This window comes from Calypte anna, chromosome 4A (assembly GCF_003957555.1).
Source record: "Calypte anna isolate BGI_N300 chromosome 4A, bCalAnn1_v1.p, whole genome shotgun sequence".
NCBI lineage: Eukaryota > Metazoa > Chordata > Aves > Apodiformes > Trochilidae > Calypte > Calypte anna.
In genome coordinates, this window is record NC_044248.1 from 15,479,638 (window position 1) to 15,498,721 (window position 19,084).

The window sequence follows — 19,084 nt, forward strand, 5'->3', positions numbered from 1 at the left end:
AATACAAGAAAACTGAATAAATAAGGCAGAAGCTGCATCCAGCAATGTCACAGCAGATACCAAGTTTAGTTAAATTTTCTTTAAGAAAAGCAGTATGCTTCCCAGCCTTGGGCAAGAACTTTCCTGGTTTTTAAATATTTAACTCCAGTGAACAAGATAAAGGTATAGCATCAAATTTACCCCATTAAGTATAAATGCAACTGAAACTTGAAATAGTGATCTTATTTTTGTAGCAAACCCTACCATGAAGAGACTCTTCAGGAATTACTACATAAAGAAAGTTATTTCTTTGGCAGTTTTTTACTTTCTGACATAATTTTTTCCAAGCTCACTTATACTTTCCTTCTTTCAGCTTTTTCTCACACAATCAGTCATTCCTGTGTTAAACTTTTTATTTCACTTTTTATTTATTTTATTTTTATTTTATTTTTATTTATTTTATTTATTTTTTTATTTATTTATTTTTTTATTTCACTGTTACCTGCCTTTAAATGTATTTAATGTTTCCTGATAATGTTATGTGAATATTTATTTTATTTTAACTGCAGTCTATTGATACTTGCTATTTTTCAAATTCCTGTCTCCCCCTTTTACAGGATTAGGTGGAGGTTTTCTTTCAAGCTTGTGGACACAAGATTAAAAATATGAACATTAGAGACTCAAAACAAATTACTAAGGGGGGGAGGTGGGGGTGGGTGTTTGTTTGCTTTAATAACCCTGTGTTTTTACAAATAGTTATTTTAATTTCAAGTTGGTTTTCAACTCCAAGCTTCTAGTACCTAGCTTTCACCTGCTAATGGCAGAATACACTTTAGGAGCCCATTTGTTTCTACTCATGATCTCCCTTCATGATCTCCCTCTCAGAGTTGCACATGTTTTCAGTTAGTTAAAATACTTCAAGGTAGCAAACTTCCAGCCTTTAACCTAACACACGATGCAGGACTGCATTCCAGCTCATCTGTGCATATATGTGCCCTGGCTATCTTGTAGCTCTGGCAGAGCAGTATCTAGGTACACCCCATCATCTCTTAGCTCTCCATCCCCACCTCTCCAGCACCTGGTTTCCCTAGAAAGAGAAGGAAGCTGTGTTTTTCTCTCACTGACTTCTTAGTATAGACAACATATGGTTCAAAACTGTGAGGCAATCTGCTCAGAGTCTGGATGCACTCTCAGCTCTAACTCAATACAGCATTTCACGTGAAGTTTCTATGAGCACAATTCTTTGGGGACAGCACAGAGAGAGCTGCAGCACATTCCGCCTACAGCCAATGCAAGCTTGGTTCAATCAGCTTGAATACATTCTCATTTGCACAAAGGACGAGGGAAAATAATTTGCATCTTCCTTTGCCAATCTTTATGTAGCAAATCATAACCCAGGCTCCTATCTGCAATTCCTTGAGCTATGTATGTAAAAAGAAACATGAAACGGGAGGGTTTCTTCCCCCTGGACAAATTAAACCAATTCCCCTATCATGCACTACTGCTAAGGCACTGCCATCTAGTGTGGAAAATCAATATAACAAAGAAAGAGGGGAAAAAAGAAAAAAGATAAAGTGAATTAGCAACATGGCAGATGAAATTCGATTGGCTTCCACCAAACATTATGAACCACACATCATATTGAGAACATTAGTCATTCTACTTTAGGAAAACACACAGAGGCCCCTCCCTTTTACAGGAAGCTCCCTGACTTGACAGACTGCAAAGTCTTCAATTTGACTGAACTGTGTCATGTCAGACAGGCTCAGACCAGGCCTTAGTCCCAGCAGCCTCATTTGGAGTAACCGTGAAACTAAAACTAAACTTCTGAAGTATATATTAGTAGGAATATGTTTGTAGAAAAGAACTTTTGCTTACGTAGCACATATTTCATTGCAAATTTACATTTTCAAGACTTCATTCTGTAATTCACATTATATGGAAAGCATTGCATACTAACAGTCTGCAGGACTAGAATATCAGGAATTTTGGGGGTATTCCATCTGTACTAGCTGAAGGTTTTCTCTTACCTTCCAAGAACATTCCTGTCCAATTACCTACGGTTGTTCAATGAACAGGCACAGGATGTGACCTTTTTTCACTGTGAGCAGCTCTGTACGGATGAAGTACACATGGTATGAGCCAGTGGAGCATAGATATGGTAACTATACAAAACATGCATGGTTGTCATAAATATCAATTATTATAAATATCTTTATATTACTTTTTTTCTTCTACAACTTGTTGTATTCTCTATATTACCACTGTGCCAGTCAAGGCTTTCAAGTACTCAGGTAACACCATATTTTAAGTGCTTCTAGAACTCTAGAAAGACAGTATTATATCCTATTTGGCTGGTGCAGATATTCCATAACATCCTCATCGCTGCAAAAAATCTGTTTAGAATACAAGCTGTATCAATGGCTCTTGATTCCATATAGCAAGATTCTGTATCTGATAAAAATGTGGGCATTTTTGTCTTCAGTAATGCTGGAGAAACACTGTAAATCTGGAAAGTAAGCAAGTAAAAAAAAAATAGGTTTACATGGCAGTGAGATTTTCCAGCCCAAGAAGGACTGAAACATCAGAACATTAAAAGGGAAATATGTGGATAGAAAATCCTATTTAAAAAGCAGAACTCAGAAAGAAGAACATACAAAAAGCTGAGTTACTTCAGTATAATCTTCTATACTTGATAACATAATTCTTAAGTATTTGATGTAGGATTTAGCACTATATATAATTATTACTAAATCAATATTTATATTTTGGTAACTGTATATACCCTGAATCCTTACATATACATATTAAATCACTGAGCTTTGAACCAAGATGGAACAAACAGTACCCAGTTTGTGTAAAATATTTTAGGAATTCTTTTGTACTGTAAGTAATACAGTAAAACAATTTCAACATTATAAATAATCTAATACTAGTCCAGGACCACTGTGTTGTTTTGTGGTTTTTTTTTTTAAGTTTTCTAGAATGATGGCAATTATATATGATATACCAATATAATGGTGAATTATATTGGTACAACTATCTATTTCTTGGATGACAGAGAAGAGAAAAAGGCAACCTGCCAAGTATTCAAAGTGTGTCTATAACAGTATAAGGAAAAATACTTTTTGTAAAGAACTTTATTTATACTCCTACCAAGCCACAGTAATATGACAGTTAAAATATGGCACCAGGATATCACCATCCACCTAATGCCTTTTCTTCAAATATTTAGATTGCTAAATATAGATAGATAGATAGATAGATAGATAGATAGATAGATAGATAGATAAATGCATACACATTATGTATGATGCAAATGTTTACGATTATGATAGACTAAAGAAATATTTGGGAAAAACTGTGTTGCTAAATTACTAATGTTCCAATGGTAGCCTACAAATAAGAGTGGAAAGAGGGCAATGAAAAGGTAGTGAAAACATAGCACAGTAGATACTAGGCTCGTGATTCACAAGGCCATACATGGTATCAGGTTTTCACTTTAAAAATATAAAGCAATTATCTGGCCCTCAATGTTGAGAAGAAAAGCTCATGTCATAGAGACAGAAGTCCTGAAAATATGAGGCCAACAATGCAAATCACTGAGGGGCTAAGTTGCATGATCGACTGCTTTTAGGTCACCCTCCTCAGGATCCCTTCCTCCCCGCTCTAATGAACCCCTCTCCACCACTCCCCCAGAAGCAAGAGCCAAGCCACAGGGTTTTGAATACCATGCCACAGAAGTTTTGTATCATATTAAATGTGGACATAAAGGGACTTCTGGTACATAATGAAAAGCATAGATTCATAAGAATCGGCTGGGTTGGAAGGGACCTCAGAGATCATCAAGTCCAACCCTTGATCCACTACCGCTGCAGTTACCAGACCATGGCACTGAGTGCCACATCCAGTCTCTTTTGAAATATCTCCAGGGATGGAGAATCCACTACTTCCCTGGGCAGCCCATTCCAATGCCTGATCACCCTCTCGGTAAAGAAATTCTTTCTAATATCCAACCTAAACCTCCCCACACACAACTTAAGACCATGCCCTCTTGTCTTGCTGAGAGTTGCCTGGGAAAAGAGACCGACACCCACCTGGCTCCAACCTCCTTTCAGGGAGTTGTAGAGAGTGATGAGGTCTCCCCTGAGCCTCCTCTTCTCCAGACTGAACAGCCCCAGCTCCCTCAGCCTCTCCTCTGACTGGTCTCTGACAGACTGGTTAACACCTTCAAGACATCAAAACCTTCTGCAAGTGTAGGTAGGTCAGTTGATAAGAAGCATATCAGTATCAATGTGCTCAATGCCTCCATCACCATGACTGCCAGTGGAACACACTGTACCTTAACAACATATAACCTGCCCAGCAGCATCCCTTCAGAGAAAAAAACATATACCATGCATAACTGGCATAGTTTAACTGACATCAAAAGTGTTTTGACAACCTACACCTGATATAAGACCTGCTTCAAGATCTTTTTATTATGCTTCTTCTCTGTGACTATATTTGTATATTTATCTATTAGGCATCAATCAATGCAAGCAACACTTCTGCTCTAGTTTGATGTCGTAAGAGAATTTTTGGCAGAAAAAAGAGTCTGCAGACACATCACTTCAGCAATCTTTTCAGTAATGCGGGAAAAGCAAGAGGAGCATCCAGTATTTTTTCTTTAAAACTATTTGCCAGTGCCTCATTTTCCATTCTTAAGTTGAAGTTTCAAGAACAAAAAATGAAAACAATTTAATACATTTAATATGTTTAAATATCCTAATAATTAACTATCTTGCTATTATACATTAATTCAGCAATAAATTACCAAAAGGTAATTCAGCATTGTTCTTGTTTGCTGTATGATTTATTTTTTCAGGTCTTCCAGGCTACAAAAATCCTGTTCAGCATTTTTGCAGTTGCTACATAAATAGATTCAAGCTATGCTAGGGGAGAAATAAAGAGCCTGAAAAGCTCAAGCAAAAAAAATATATCACATTATAGGAAGTCAACACTGATGAAAAATATCAAAATGGAGAAAAACCCAAAGTAATCCAGGTTGGTCTGACACCTTTGTGACAAATAGCAGCTGCAGAATCTACCTAAAGAATGTAAAAAAAAATGTTTACAGGCTCAAATAATAACAATTTGCTAATTTTTTGAGTTTTCTTTCTTCAGACAACATATGTTCAACCACAATGCTATCCAAAAATAATTTTGAACACTTTGTCAGACACTTGCTTAGCTTTGGTCTATTTCAGATTCTATGGTTTTGAATGTGGGACAGACAGTCCTGTAAGAACCTTCCTCCTGAAACATTAGTTTCAATTCTTTCTTCAAGTAGCATATACACAAGTTAATAAAAAGAAAACACAAATTTATGGCTTTGAAGATTGTGATTTTCAGAATAATCAGAATTTATAGATCTCTAGCATCTACTTAATTTACCTGCAGCAGTTTACTCTTCCTTTCCTGAGAAGTGAGATCTAATAGTCAGTGCCAACTTGAATCACATCAGAGAATCACAGGATAATTTAGGAGGTCTCTAGTCCAACCTCCTGTTCAAAAGCATGGTCAGCTGTGAGGTCAGACCAGGGTATTGGGGCTTGATCTAGATGAGTCTTGGAATTCTGCATCGGATGCACAATGTGAACAGCATCACTGCACAACCTGTTTTAACGCCTGACTGCCTTAATAGGGGAAATGTTTTTCTTTTTATCAAGGAACTTGAAAATCTATTAAGAAGCTTGAAAGCTGAGAGTGTTACACAGCTACCACATGTAACATTTAATAGTCTTGATTTACTGATCTGCAGTCTAACACCACATACCTTCTTGACACACTCTGAACCAGTAGTAATTACGCAGTAACTTGCCATACTCTTTCTATATAACTGCTGGATAATACATTAAATAGCTTTTACCACTATTGCTTTCACCATTATAAACTGATTTAATTGAGAAAATTAATGACTGAGAGCTAGTCACTGCTAGATATCAAGGCAAACTTTGGTAAAATGTCCATTTCTGTATTCCTAAAACTCCAATATAACCACAAGATAAGGGAAAAGCAAAACAAGTACAGTTTATTGCCAGTCATGGAGATGACAATTAAATTTTCCAAACCAGCAGCCTAATTTTAAATTTATCTATCCCTGCTGCTTGCCTGGTACTCAAAGTACAGACGGAAATTCTCACTGAACTTGGCTGGGTTTTCTTGAAATACATTCAAGACTGCAAGCATTTGGAGGTCAGAGTTACACTCATATTATTCCCATATGTGATCTGTTATGTGGTTCAATAGCTATTTTTGCTAGGAGACTCATTACTGATAATAAAGGATAACCCTGATTCCAAAAACATGTATTGAAAATATCTCTTAAAAAAACAGTTAAACTGATAAAACTTCAGAATATTTTTACTGTTTTCAAAAGGTATAGCTAAGCAACCCCCCAAGCTCTTCCATACCTTTTACGCATCATAAGCAGAACAATACAGAAAGGCTTGCATACAGCCACATAATGAATATTAATGATATATATTTATGTAGCATATAAAGCAAGTATATTTTCCTATATCGTTTTTTTTCCAGGTTATGAACAGGTGCTCTTTTCCCTCCATGTTTCACAACCACTGGCAAAGAATATTTAGATTAACTTTACCAAATTTAATATTACTATATAAATTTATGCCACTTCAGCAGCACAGTCACAGAAACACAAATAGTCTGCCATGCTACCATCTTGACTTACGGATGTCTCAAACCAGTATCACCTTGCTTTTCCTGTGTAAAAATAAGTGGATGAGCTATTCCTAATGTTTTTTGCATGACAAAAAAAAATATCCATGATACTGTGGCAGACCCCACCCTGAAGCATCGCCCTGGTGTTCCGAGGCCGACACAGCCCTGTGGCCATGGTGCCTGGCCAGAGGCCCTGGGAAGACACAGCTCTCGACTTATTTGCTGGTATTCTCAGAAAGCAAACATGGCCACCATAGTCCCAGGCCCTGAGGGGACACTGCCAGGCTGCAGTGTCCATGGCTCACCCCCCTGGTGCTCCCCACACCCTGCATGGGCCAACACTTCAGCCCCAGGGGTCCGGCAGCCCCCAAGGTCGCAGCATGGCCACCCTCCAGCTCCCCACAGCCCGGCCGCCAAAGCCAGGCTCACCCAGAGGAACCATGAGGCCCACGAGGGTTTTTGGTGGGGATGAATGACGTTCAGACTTGCTCACAGGTCTGTGCAATACCCCCCCAATGTCAAAAAAAAAGCAAAACTGCCTTCTGAAGGCACAGTCTCGCATGAGCCTTGCGGCTTTTATTCAGCATCCAGAGCGAGGGGATTTGGGAAGGAAGCCCTGCCAGAAGCCAGTCACCAGGGATCTGATTAGACAGACAGTGTTCAACCTAATCTCCTCTACTCTGAGCGCTCTCTTCTTCCTGTAATTAAATGTGATCACAGATGCAATTATTTAGGGACATAATTCCACCAATTTGGATACCAAACTACTTCAGCTGCAGGTGGAAAAGGTAAATACCAAAAGGATTACAGGAATAAAAATGTGGAAGTTGTTATGACTGGAGGTTAGACTGATAGGCAGCTAAAACTCATAGAAGATACAAACTTTGCAGGTTCTAAGGTAAAACCTCAAAAATTTCAGCAGTTCTCAAAATATCACATACTGAGTAACTGAAACGTTTCTGAAGTTTGTCCTTTCAAAAGAATTACAGGATTATTTTGAAGCCAAAGGATATTGCTATCTGTTACTCCAGATGCATTTTGAGAAGCATTAGCAAAGAAATACAGACTTCTTCTGTCTCTGTCTGCAGCATTTAAAAATATTATATTAATTTATCACATCCCTAGAAACAAACTGGCAGCATGAAGAAATTTCCACGGGAAAAAGAAAATTATGAGGAACCGCTAACAGAGAAAATTAAAGTTTACAAGTACCAGGAGAGTAAAAATTCCAAGCAGGATTGCCAGTTACCATGGTCTTAGTTATATTCCTTATTATTTTTTAATATGAGGCTTATATACAAAGAGAGATGCTGACAGTTCCTGCTCCAAAGAAAGGGTACTTTGAATAAGTAAGTCATTTGGGTAAGTCATTTGGAAAGGCAGGTGTGGGACTTGATGACAAAATTTTGGAAGTAAGAGAGGACAAACACAACCATACTTGAACAACAGTTCCATTCTATCTTGCATCGTAAAGAGCGATATTATTTTATTGGGGTTTCCCCCCCCCTATGTCCATGTATCTTCGGCAATATTGATCACACTTTTATAAGACTGTAAATCTGTATTTTTCAAAGGACAGAACCAGTGATATTCATATTGCCAAACACTGGAAAGAGATAAAAACAGGTGAAAAGGCAAGAGAAGCCATGCCTCTGCTTTGTTTTAGATCAGCTCCAAAGCCACAGTAGGCATTAACAATAGAAATAGCAACAGCTGTCTGAGGAGAACAATAGTGAGAAGTGACTGGATATAAATGGATGGCTGTGAGAAGAAAGGGAAAGAAAATGTGTTTATTAAAAAAACTACCAGAAAGTGTTGTTTATTTTTAGGTTTTTTCCACTGTATTCTCTACACATTAGGCTAATTAAACTGCTGGCATTCTATTTCAGTGACTTGTTTTATCTGCCTTCAAACCTTTCTGTAGTTGATTCTTATATTTTGTATTCATGAGTTTCAATGAGAATGAAAGAACTTTGGATTAAGAACCAGAAGAGTTAGATAACACTCCTGTATAGACAAAATAGACATCTGTCATTTACTATCAAAGTTTTGCAGATATGGTGGTTTTAATGAGGCTTTGAGTAACAGGTAAAAATATCAAGTTTAAGCAAATTGGTAGTGAGAGGTTGTGAAAGGAACTGTTTTGCACACAATGTATATAATCACGCATATATATGCAATTCTGGGCCTTTTTTCTTCCTGTTATTTAACAAATAGAGCTTCACAGATATCAGAGACATATATAATATTAAGTTGTACAAAGCCTTTGGAATGATAGTACACTTTTAATGACATCCATGGAATACACTGACATAGTTGTAATCCTTACAAGAACCAACAAACATCTATGTTCAATGAAATATGAAACAATTTTGCTATTAACTTGAGCTGCTGGAAACTGTTTACAACAAAACGTAACAAGACTCCCTGAGCACCAGCTCGTCTTTCTTTAGGAATATTTGTTAATACTACTAAAGGGTAAAACCCTGTAAGGATTAAAGATAAAAGATAAAAATACATCTGAAGGTTACTGTGGTTCACTTATATGAAAAATAAAACAACTGATTTCATTTCTCAATTACATCTTTGTGCTGATGCAAAGAGAATGCTTATGTATGTATAACAACTAAACATATGCCAAGTGAAGTTCTGGATTATTTGATTTCATTAATAAAAATTAATAATGATGTTGATTCCTCTCTTCGGTGTCTCATCCCACTTCTTGTCCCCTAAGAGGATATGAAGCATATCTTCTCTGATGCACTGGTTATTGATGCTCTGTGCACTTGCACTTGTGATGCTATGGACTGAGGTATTGCAATTTCTTTTTTTAAGAAAAAGAAAGTGTTGTGGTATTCCCTTCAAAAGGAAGTACCATTATTTTTTCTCATCTAATACCTTCTAGTTGTTTTGGATTTTTTTATTCACTAAGTGCCTGTCAGTGGAACAGAAAACAGGTCAGGCCCAGGGTACATGACTGGAGCAGTGCAAAGCAAACCTGACGAGCATGCAGCCCCCAGGTGGTTGCAGGCAGCCGGAGGCAGCAGGAGTCTCCCAGGGGCAGCAGCCCCACTACCTGCAACTCCTTTGCTCAGAGCCCCCACCACAGGCTTCAGGCACATGGAGAGCAATGAGAAAGGCAAAAACTAAATTTTGAACCAGCTACTCTCAGCTGCAAAATGTAGATTAAGGAATCATGACACAAGCTGTAAGGGAGAGCAGTCCTGACACTGCTTATGGCCAGGCAGGGCCCATAGGGCAAAGAATGGCTAAACACACTGATCCCTCTCTTTGAACCCTGTCTTGAGCAACTTTGAGAAAGACAGCATTGAGACAGAAGATATTGCATAAGGAAGAAATAATATTTCCATAACTGTTTTTAAAGCATTATGTTCACCTTGTTGCTAGAAACATTGAAACTGTCATTAACACTACTGTGATATTTGTATGTGTAAGTCCTGAAAATATTTAGAAATGAATGATATAAATGAAGTGACACCTTGCAGCAAGATGCATTCTTTAATTGTCTTCCAAAGCTAAACTGTCAAACTCTAATAAACATGACAAGTTTTGTTATCATAATCTGATAAAATGCAACCAAAATAGGGTGGCATTAGTTTCTACAAGTGCCATGAAAATGACAATACATCACTGCTTATCTCCTGCCATGATTATGTGTACTAGAAACAGTTATGAAGCCAAATAATCATTTGTATTGTTTGAATTACACTTTTATGTGAAAGATGAACCCAAGACTATTTGCTGCTTCTATCCCAGTGAAGGTCTGTTTTGCAGCTGTGAATGGAACTTCAGTGTGAGTTGCAAACACTGTCAGTCCCTATTTTTATGATTAATCCCACTCAGGTAAAACAAAAAAAAGAAAAAAATTCACTGAAAAATCCCAAATTTATTTGAATAAAAAAAAAAAAAAGTGCAATGGTGATTATTGGTTTAATATAAACATTTTTAAATATCATACAGAACATTTGAAGAAAAGTATTTAAACTCTACTGAGCACGGTAATTTCATTTTAGACATTGTACTTTTTTCTCTAACATTTAGTCAATACAAGAATTTGAAGTAGAGTATAAATTACCTCTTCTCAAAGAGAACATGCAGTTTTATTAAGCTGGAGTGAGCAGCCTCCCTTGGAAATCCATCATGAAGCACTTACTTGCTAAAGCAAAATGAAATTTGCCTGGTAATATTTTTAAAGGATTTCCCACTGAACGTCCAGTGGCTCAGTTTATAAAAGCCATGATTTGAGAGTGCCATTAGTACTCCACCTTCTTCAAGAAGTAAAAATCTTGTGAGCAGAAATGAAATAAAATCATCCTTAGATATAAAAATAGCATCTGCTTACCAGGTTAGGATGTTAGCTAGTACAACAATTATACTCAGACAAATAACCACCAACCAAATAATGTGTGTGGCATGCAAAAGCCTTACAGCCATGGTTCCCTTCCCTCTGTAACACACATCTTACATGACTCTGGCAGCAAAGTAACCCAAAACTGGAGAAAGGAAATCCAAAGGGAAGTCCAGAGCATGGCCACACTCCTCACTTCTCCTGCAGTGACACCCAGGATCTGCCTCACTGCTGAGACAACCCAGGGCAATGCTAAGCTGGCTGGGAGCTACCTTGGGCACCACACCAGTCTTGTGAAGCCCGAGAGGCACAAGACAGGTGCACACCACCTTATGCTTTCCTCCTTTGAGCCTCTTAAGTATCTGGATCACCACAGATCTCACCCTTCAACTGGTAACACACCAAAAGATGACTGTTTACTTCTGGTCACTTTGTTCAGGCCATGTTGATGTTCAGAACAAGAAGGTGGCCTTTCTGTCACTTCTTATTGCCTGTCAGAGCAGTCCAAGCAGTCTGGAGATTTACATTTAAATGTGGAACTGTAGTAGAAAGAGAATAATGTGAGAATCTATGAACTCCCTCTTGGTACTATGCTTAGTGAATTTTTGTTTGCCACACAAATCCTCATCACAGTATAATAAATGTGGTGGTTGCTGCAAAGGAAAAAAACAGCAGTGAAATGCCAGCCATAGCGTACTGAGAAAGCAAAATGTATTTTATTAGCAGTAATGTTTTAATTTTAAACCACATGCCTGGAACAATATTATATGGGAAAATTTTGTGCATATAAATTCTATGCTTGAACAGCAGGTAACTAGAAATTCACGTTGACAATAAAGAAAATATAAAATATGATTTACTTATCCAACTGTGGAAAAGTAAACATTTCCTTGCAACTACTCTATCATAAATCCTTGAAAATGTATGAAGTGATCTGACAAGAAGCAGCAGTTTTCCAGCAAAGTATTACAGATCCAGCAAAGTCAGCTTTTCCAACACTATCCCAGGTAATCCACAAGGAGCACAAATCTGGGATGATATCAAAACCAGTGTGTTTCCATTTCCTAACATCAGAAACAACCACTGCTTGTATCAAGGTGCTTATTGCTAATCTAGTATTGATCCTGTTATATAATATTTGATTTTCTCAGTTAATCTCCAATTTTACTTTTAAAATACTGCACAATAGTTCCAGTCCTCAGCTCCAAATATTAAAAAGTCTCTACAGTATTAAAAAAAATATTTTATAATAATAGGAGCAGAAGTCAGATATAAGAATTAAAATCTGATCACAAATCTTTGTATTAAGTCTTGTGCTTGTCTATTGTAAAATAAGAAAAAAATCAAAAGGTTCCTGACATATTTTTCCTCTGCAGCAGTGTCTTTTCACCTGCTGTAGAGGAATGCAGGATGTTTTCATTATGTATTTATTGAAAAGCCAATTTTTTAAACTTCTATTTAATCTCACATTTTAAATCATTCCCAAAGAGAGTCTCTTCATTGAAATGATGACTAAAATTGCAATAACAGTTTCAGCAGTCTAGGTTATCACACTTTGTGTCAAGTGGTGGCATAAGTAAGATATTGTCATTTACTATAAATTGTAATTTACTATATGTTAGTCATTTATGAATTTGATTAATCCCCTTAAAATCAGGGACATATATTTTGAAAGAATCACAAGATAATTACAAGAATTACAAGATAACAGCACTCTGCTATTTATTTTTTTTAAACTCTATTAGAACTGAGTTGGAGTGATAAGGCAGAATATCCTGAAGTTTTATTCCACTTTTCCAGTGTCACAGGACTGCCTACAGACTCTCTTTAAAGGGCTTTTCTCAACAGTCCTGCCAGAAACATCGTCTCTGGGTTTTCATACAGCCAGAAAACTGAAGCTTTTCCACACTGTGCTTGTGATACTGATTTAAACTCTCATGTTTGCCTATACCACCAAAGATTTTAACTCTAATCTTTGAGTCTATGGTTCAGCCTCAAGCCAGTTGTTCAACTTCACCTTAATGTGCCATACTGAAGAAATACACTTGTTTTACTTAGCTTTGGTCTCCTTTCTCTCCTCAGTCTAGAACATTTCAGATAAACTTGTTTCATGGATAAAAAAATAGCAATAAAACCAAAACAACAACCAAAAAAACCCCAGACACATAGCAAAAACTCTACCAAGTAAGCAGCGATGAATGGAGAGCATCACAGTAAGGTGAAAGAAACCACCTCTCACATTCCACCCTGCCCTCAGAAGAGCAGTTTATGGTTATCTGCTGACCCATCTCCTCCCTGACCCAGTGGGATGTTGAACTGGAGTTGGCATTCACAGAGCAACACCACAAATTATTTTGCATATGTGTTTGTTCCCCATGTTTCAAGAATCGCCTTCTGTTTTCTTCTTTTTTTGCAAAGGCACAAATAATAGTGGTTGTGTTTCATTGTTGTTGTGGGTGAGGTTTCCTGGGTGTTTGGTGGTTTGGTTTTGTTTAGGTTCAGAGGGGTTTTTTTGTTTTCAAAATACCACATTGTTTCCTAGAAGTTCATTGCTTCCAACTACTTATTTCCAAATGATTAAAAAATTATCACTTGCTTATGACAATTTCCACAGCAACCAACACAATCTCAGAGTGCTGTGACTTCAAGTGGAAATTAAGCACCATAACTTCATGCAAATGTCACCTGTTACAAACAAAGAGACAAGGAAACAGAAATTGTCACACATGAAACAGGAGTGTCAAAATAGAACACATGCCAGTTTTTAATGAAATTTTACTGTATTCTTCTTACAATAAACATGTCAGTTCAGCACAGAAAGCTTCCAGCTGAGCATGATGCTCTCAACACCCCAAGTCAGACTGCACAGCAGATGTTAAACATAATATCCATTAAGACCAATTAGATTCTACTGAAAAAAAAAAAAAAGTCATGGCATGCCCAGGTGACCCTGCATTACACAACAGTACTGAAAGATACAGTGAGTGATTCACAAAGAAAAAGAAAAAAAAAAAAAGAAAAAAAAAAAAAAGGACAAAAGCTTAAAAGTGTAAATAGTACCCTTTCCTCTCTAAGAGGCCAGGTAACAGGACTGTCATGTTGCCTGTAGCCACATCATGAAGAAAGGCTACCCGGCTTCTGATCTCCTGTCTTCAACTAGAACCAACTTTTGTGAAGGCCATCACCTATTGCACATCAACAGGTCAGTGGTCTTCTATGGCAGCTTGAAACTAAGAAACAAGAGTCTGAGCCTCTTTCCCAAACTGCATACACATTTCATGCCATGTTAACTGACCCAAGTCATCCTCACATGTACTAAAGTGAGAGCTTCTATAGCATTTAACCAAGCTATTAGGAGAAAGGGGGGAAGAAGTTTGTGGTAGAAAAGGCTGTGGTAGAAAGAGCCTTTTCACTACCACATAAAAATTCGCTCCTTTTACTGCCCATCAAGAGATGTGATTTGTAATGGACAGATGGAATAGACCTGTGAGCATTTTTCTGAACTAAGCCACCAATGCAAGGTGCATGTTAAATTCTGGCCATGTAGTAATTGATCGGACAAATTAAGTTGTCATTGAGTGCATGATAGCTTGCATGCCACTGGGGGCAAAGAATCTAATGTTTTTTATAGGAATTATGTTCACAGAGAAGGAAAGTCTGTCTCTGTACTTGTCAGGACATGTTGCCAAAGGCTGAAACAGTATTTCCTGGTAAGCAGCTTCACACAGCCTCTGGTTCTTCAGTCAGAATCAGTCTGCAACAACTAAGTAACCTCCAGATATAAAGAAATCCATAAAAAAATTATACATAGATGTAGTATCCAAGATAAATTTCAACTGTTAGAATGTTTAAGAATTTAAAGTAATTTCCATTTTTTAATGGAAATGGTAATTTCAACTCAAAATTCCCACTGAAGTTTGAGAGAATCTAGAAACGGATCTGAAATCTCCTCTACAAACCATAAAATAAAACTTTGACCTTTGAACATTCCTTGGTAGCTCTCATATAGAAACATGACCTAGAAATTGGCAAAATTTATATATATCCTCATATATTTTGCCAATCACTTTGCTATCAACCATAACTAGAAACCTGAGGTGTCTACAAGTACTCAGGAGAAATGATGAAAGACAAGTTTGTGTGGCTGCTATGCAATTACAGACCAACAACTAACACAGCTGCTGGCTGCAGATGCTAATGCTATGAGCAGCAAACACGAATGCAGCTACGGGTTTTCCAGTGGAACATAAAACTAGGTTTCTTCTCCACTAACACCAAATTAAGTCTTAGTTTCCAGCCCAAACCTGAATACACTCTCCAAAGATTTTTGTCTTGATATTTGTTTGTAAAGCACATTCCAGGGTTGGACGTTCTCCATGTGAACTCTTGAAATCAGCAACATCCCAACCACAGCTGCCTCCTTTCTGTCATTCATAGCCATGTGTGGTAAGGAATAAATTGAAAAGTGACTGCTCTTCTCCTTGGGTATTCTGTTTTTGAGTGAGGAAGGAATAGAGTCCTGGCTAATGGTGTTGGAGACCCTACAGTCCTAACCCTGAGCACTCTTCTCACCCCTGGTACAGAGCACTTGAGCTTCCAAGGTTTGCTTGCCCTTCAATGGATTCTTGTGCAGTAGTTGGGCAAAGCAAAGGCAAGCACCCAATACATTCAGAACATTTAATAATAATAGTAATAAAGTATCAAGAGGTTTTTTTATGATAAACAAAACAAAAACAAACAAACAAAAAAAAACCAAACCCAAACTTCAGACAATGTGTTCTTGTTTCTTTTCCCATTTTGGCAAGTTTGTCTCCATGTTGCTGTATTTCAGAAAAAAAAAATCAATCTAATACAAAATTGTTAAACAAAAAGGTTACTAAATGCATACCAACAACCAAAATTAAAGTATGCTCACGTCTTTTCAGCCCACTTTTAGATCAGCCATTTTTTTTCACTCATTAGTGAAAAAGAAGAAACACACCTAAAAACATTTAAGCAAACTGATACATTTTCAGTTAACTGTATCAATTTAACTAATTAACTGTTTTGCTTTTCACAACTTCATGAGCTGGAAGACTAAAATTAAAAAAAAAAAATCATGATGTACAACATCCAATTCTTCCCTGGCATTATTCCATGTAAATCAGTGGTATTACACCAGGGATTAATTTGGAACACTGATTTGAATTAGAGCACTGTTCTATACAGAAACCTCATCATAACATACACACAAAATCATCCAAAACATTGTGATCTCAAATGCATACAAATAATTATGCACCTACACATCTGTTTCTGAGCAAACACAACAGAATATTTTGTAGTCCTGATAATAACAATAAGGAATTTCTAGTATTTTGAAAATCAGTCTGTCCATTTTTCTCAGAAAGGAGATTTAATAATCATGTAAATGCTCCATAAAAGTCCACCCAGAAGAATGTAAAGCTCCTCTACAGCTCCATTTTTACATATCCTAATATATGCCTGGTGATAAGTTATGCAATGAATCTTTAAAAACTGTTTTAATATAGTTTTGAAGATTGATTTGAAGTACTTAAGTCTGCTCAGCAAAGGTGGTCACCACCTATAATATACAGCAATGCAAACTATTCAATGAATTTCTCCTCTGAAGTAAAAAAAAACATTCATATTTCCCTCCTCTATTAAACATCATGCCTAGGTCCAGTTTTGCATGCAAAACGGGTCGCTTCTGTTCAGCTGCCCTACTGGTGAATCTAACTAGAGGCTGCATATCCCACCTCCCCACAGAGGCAGGCAGATGCTCTACCAAATCCTACGTCCTGCGCTCGGGGACTGTGAGACCACACAGAGGCAGGGGAAGATAGATGTGAATGGAGAACACCTCTCTTTTCCACAGACTTACTCGACTCTCAAACACATCTGTAATGTTTAAGGCTGCCTCTGCCTTCCGAAGACAAATCTCTGCCGAGGGCCGGTGTTCTCCATCCAGCTGAGGTTTCATTACCCGAAACCGCTGCCCAGCCAGTGCCCTACATAGCACTCCATACTTTGCCAGATTGAAACTCTTTCATCATGACTCCATTTTCCCATTTGCGAGTGACCTGACACCTTTAAGGCTACCCACAGACAACTAGCGGAGTTTCTTAGAATCTGGGTACTGGCTCCTGAGTGATTAATTTTCTTTTTTCCAATTTTTCCCCCTTGGAACCAGACTCTTTTTCTTGCTCCTCGGGAAGTTGGCCGCGCTCTCCCTCCCTACCCCTTCCCTCACGGACACCGTGCCCAAGCGCAGTGCGCTCACCGGGGGAAGGAAACGCAGCAATAAAAAATTAAAACCCGTCCTTGCTCCGGGCTCCGCCGCTGCAATCTCTGCATCGCCTCGCTGGGAGGGAGGGAGCGCCGCAGCCCTCCGCGGCGGTACCAGTGCTGCGCCCACCCCGCGCCCGCAACGCCCGCCCGGCCAGCGGGGTTGGGACCCCCTCCCCGCCGCTGCAGCCCCCCGATCCGACGCGACATCCCCCTGGGAGGCCCCGCCACGGAGCAGACTGTACGGGGAGGGCTGGTTCTTTCCAGTGCACACTCGGCATCGAAAGGAGGGGGCAGCTCCGACTGCTCCAAGGAGTGGGGGGAGGCTGCTCCTTCGCCGCGCTCCGGACAGGGCATTAGGCAGCCCTGTCCCGCCCTCCCCACCCCCCGCCCCCAGTTCACTAAATCTGAACTGTGGCGGTGAAAGTGCCGAAGGAGGGGGGAGAAGGGGCAGCCCTAACTTCTCTCGAGCTACGTGTTGCTTGGGGAAAGCAAGGGTTGGAGTGTGGGGGTGCAGATGTACTTTTAACTGCACACCGCCACGCACCCCCCGGAGATGGGGGGTGAGGGGAGAGAGGGGCGGGGGCAGCACTTACTGAAGAAGATATACTCGGTGTAGCTGCTCCAGATCTTGTCGTCCCTGTACTGGTTGATGAAGGCGGCGGTGCCGGTGGAGTTGCAAGCCACCATGTGGAAGCCCGCCTCGGATAGCCGGTCGAAGGCTTGCTCCAGGTAGGTGAATTTGAGGTAGAAGCGGGAGGTGTACTTCTCGGGGGGGCGGTCAGGGTCGCGGCTCTCGTTAAGGGTCTCTCCGAAGACCTCCTTGGCCAGAGCGATCCTGCCGCACACCATGATGCGGGCGACGCGGCGGAACTTGGCGTCCGCCTGGTTGTCCCGCACGGTGGTGTAGGAGCCGCGGTAGCCCACGGTGAGGAAGCCCGAGCGCTTGTCCAGGGCCGCCCGCTGCAGCCGGTCGCTGCTGCCCTGCGAGTTGCTGTCCTCCAGGTCGCTCTGGCAGCCCTCGTCGTTGAGCGAGCTCTGCTTGGTGACCTTGGGAGAGAGCAGCTTCACCAGGTCTCCCAGCTGGAAGTACTCGGCTTCCCGCAGGAGCCGCTCCTTCTCGGGGAAGTGCTCGGGCAGTGCCAGCTGCTTGTCCCGCAGGTAATCCAGCACGTACCTGAAGAGGAAGCCGTCGCGGTCGATGAAGAAGCGCGCCCGGCTGTCCCTGGGCAGCTGGCGGGCCGCCGCTGGGCCGCCGCGGCACGGGGAGAACATGGTAGCCAGCGTGCTGTCCGGGACGCTGAGCAGGGTGGAGTGCCTCGTCACGTACACCTGGCCCCCCACGTTCAGCTCCACTACCTCGGGGAACGGCGAGCCCGACGGCCCCGACACCATATCGCTGATGGGCAAGATGCTGCCGCCCGCCTCCTTCAAAGCCATGGCTGTGAGCGGGCGGCCGCGAAGGAGGGTCTCCCTCCTAAAAAAGGCTGCCTCCCTCCCTCCCCTTCACCCACCCCACCCCTCCTCCTCTTCCTCCTCCTTCTTCTTCTTCTTCCCCCGCTGCCCGGCGCGCCCGGAAGCGCCTGGACGGAGCCACTGCTCCCACCACCCTCTGGCACGGCAGCGGGCGGCGCGGCCCCGGCCCTCACCTGCCCCGCGGCGTCCCCTCGCTGCCCTGCCCGGGGCTGGGCTGGGCTGCGCTGCGATGCCCCGCCGCGA

The 19,084-nt window shown here is 40.3% G+C and overlaps 1 protein-coding gene across 1 annotated transcript in view; it reads right to left on the reverse strand.

The window, feature by feature from the left end:
- Positions 1-18,805, reverse strand: part of KCTD8 (potassium channel tetramerization domain containing 8) — an 86,586-nt gene extending 67,781 nt beyond the window's left edge. The window contains exon 1 of the mRNA XM_030449960.1: positions 17,962-18,805. Coding sequence (XP_030305820.1) covers positions 17,962-18,805 — 844 coding nt within the window. The remainder of the gene's footprint in view (positions 1-17,961) is intronic.
- Positions 18,806-19,084: the final 279 nt, after the last annotated feature.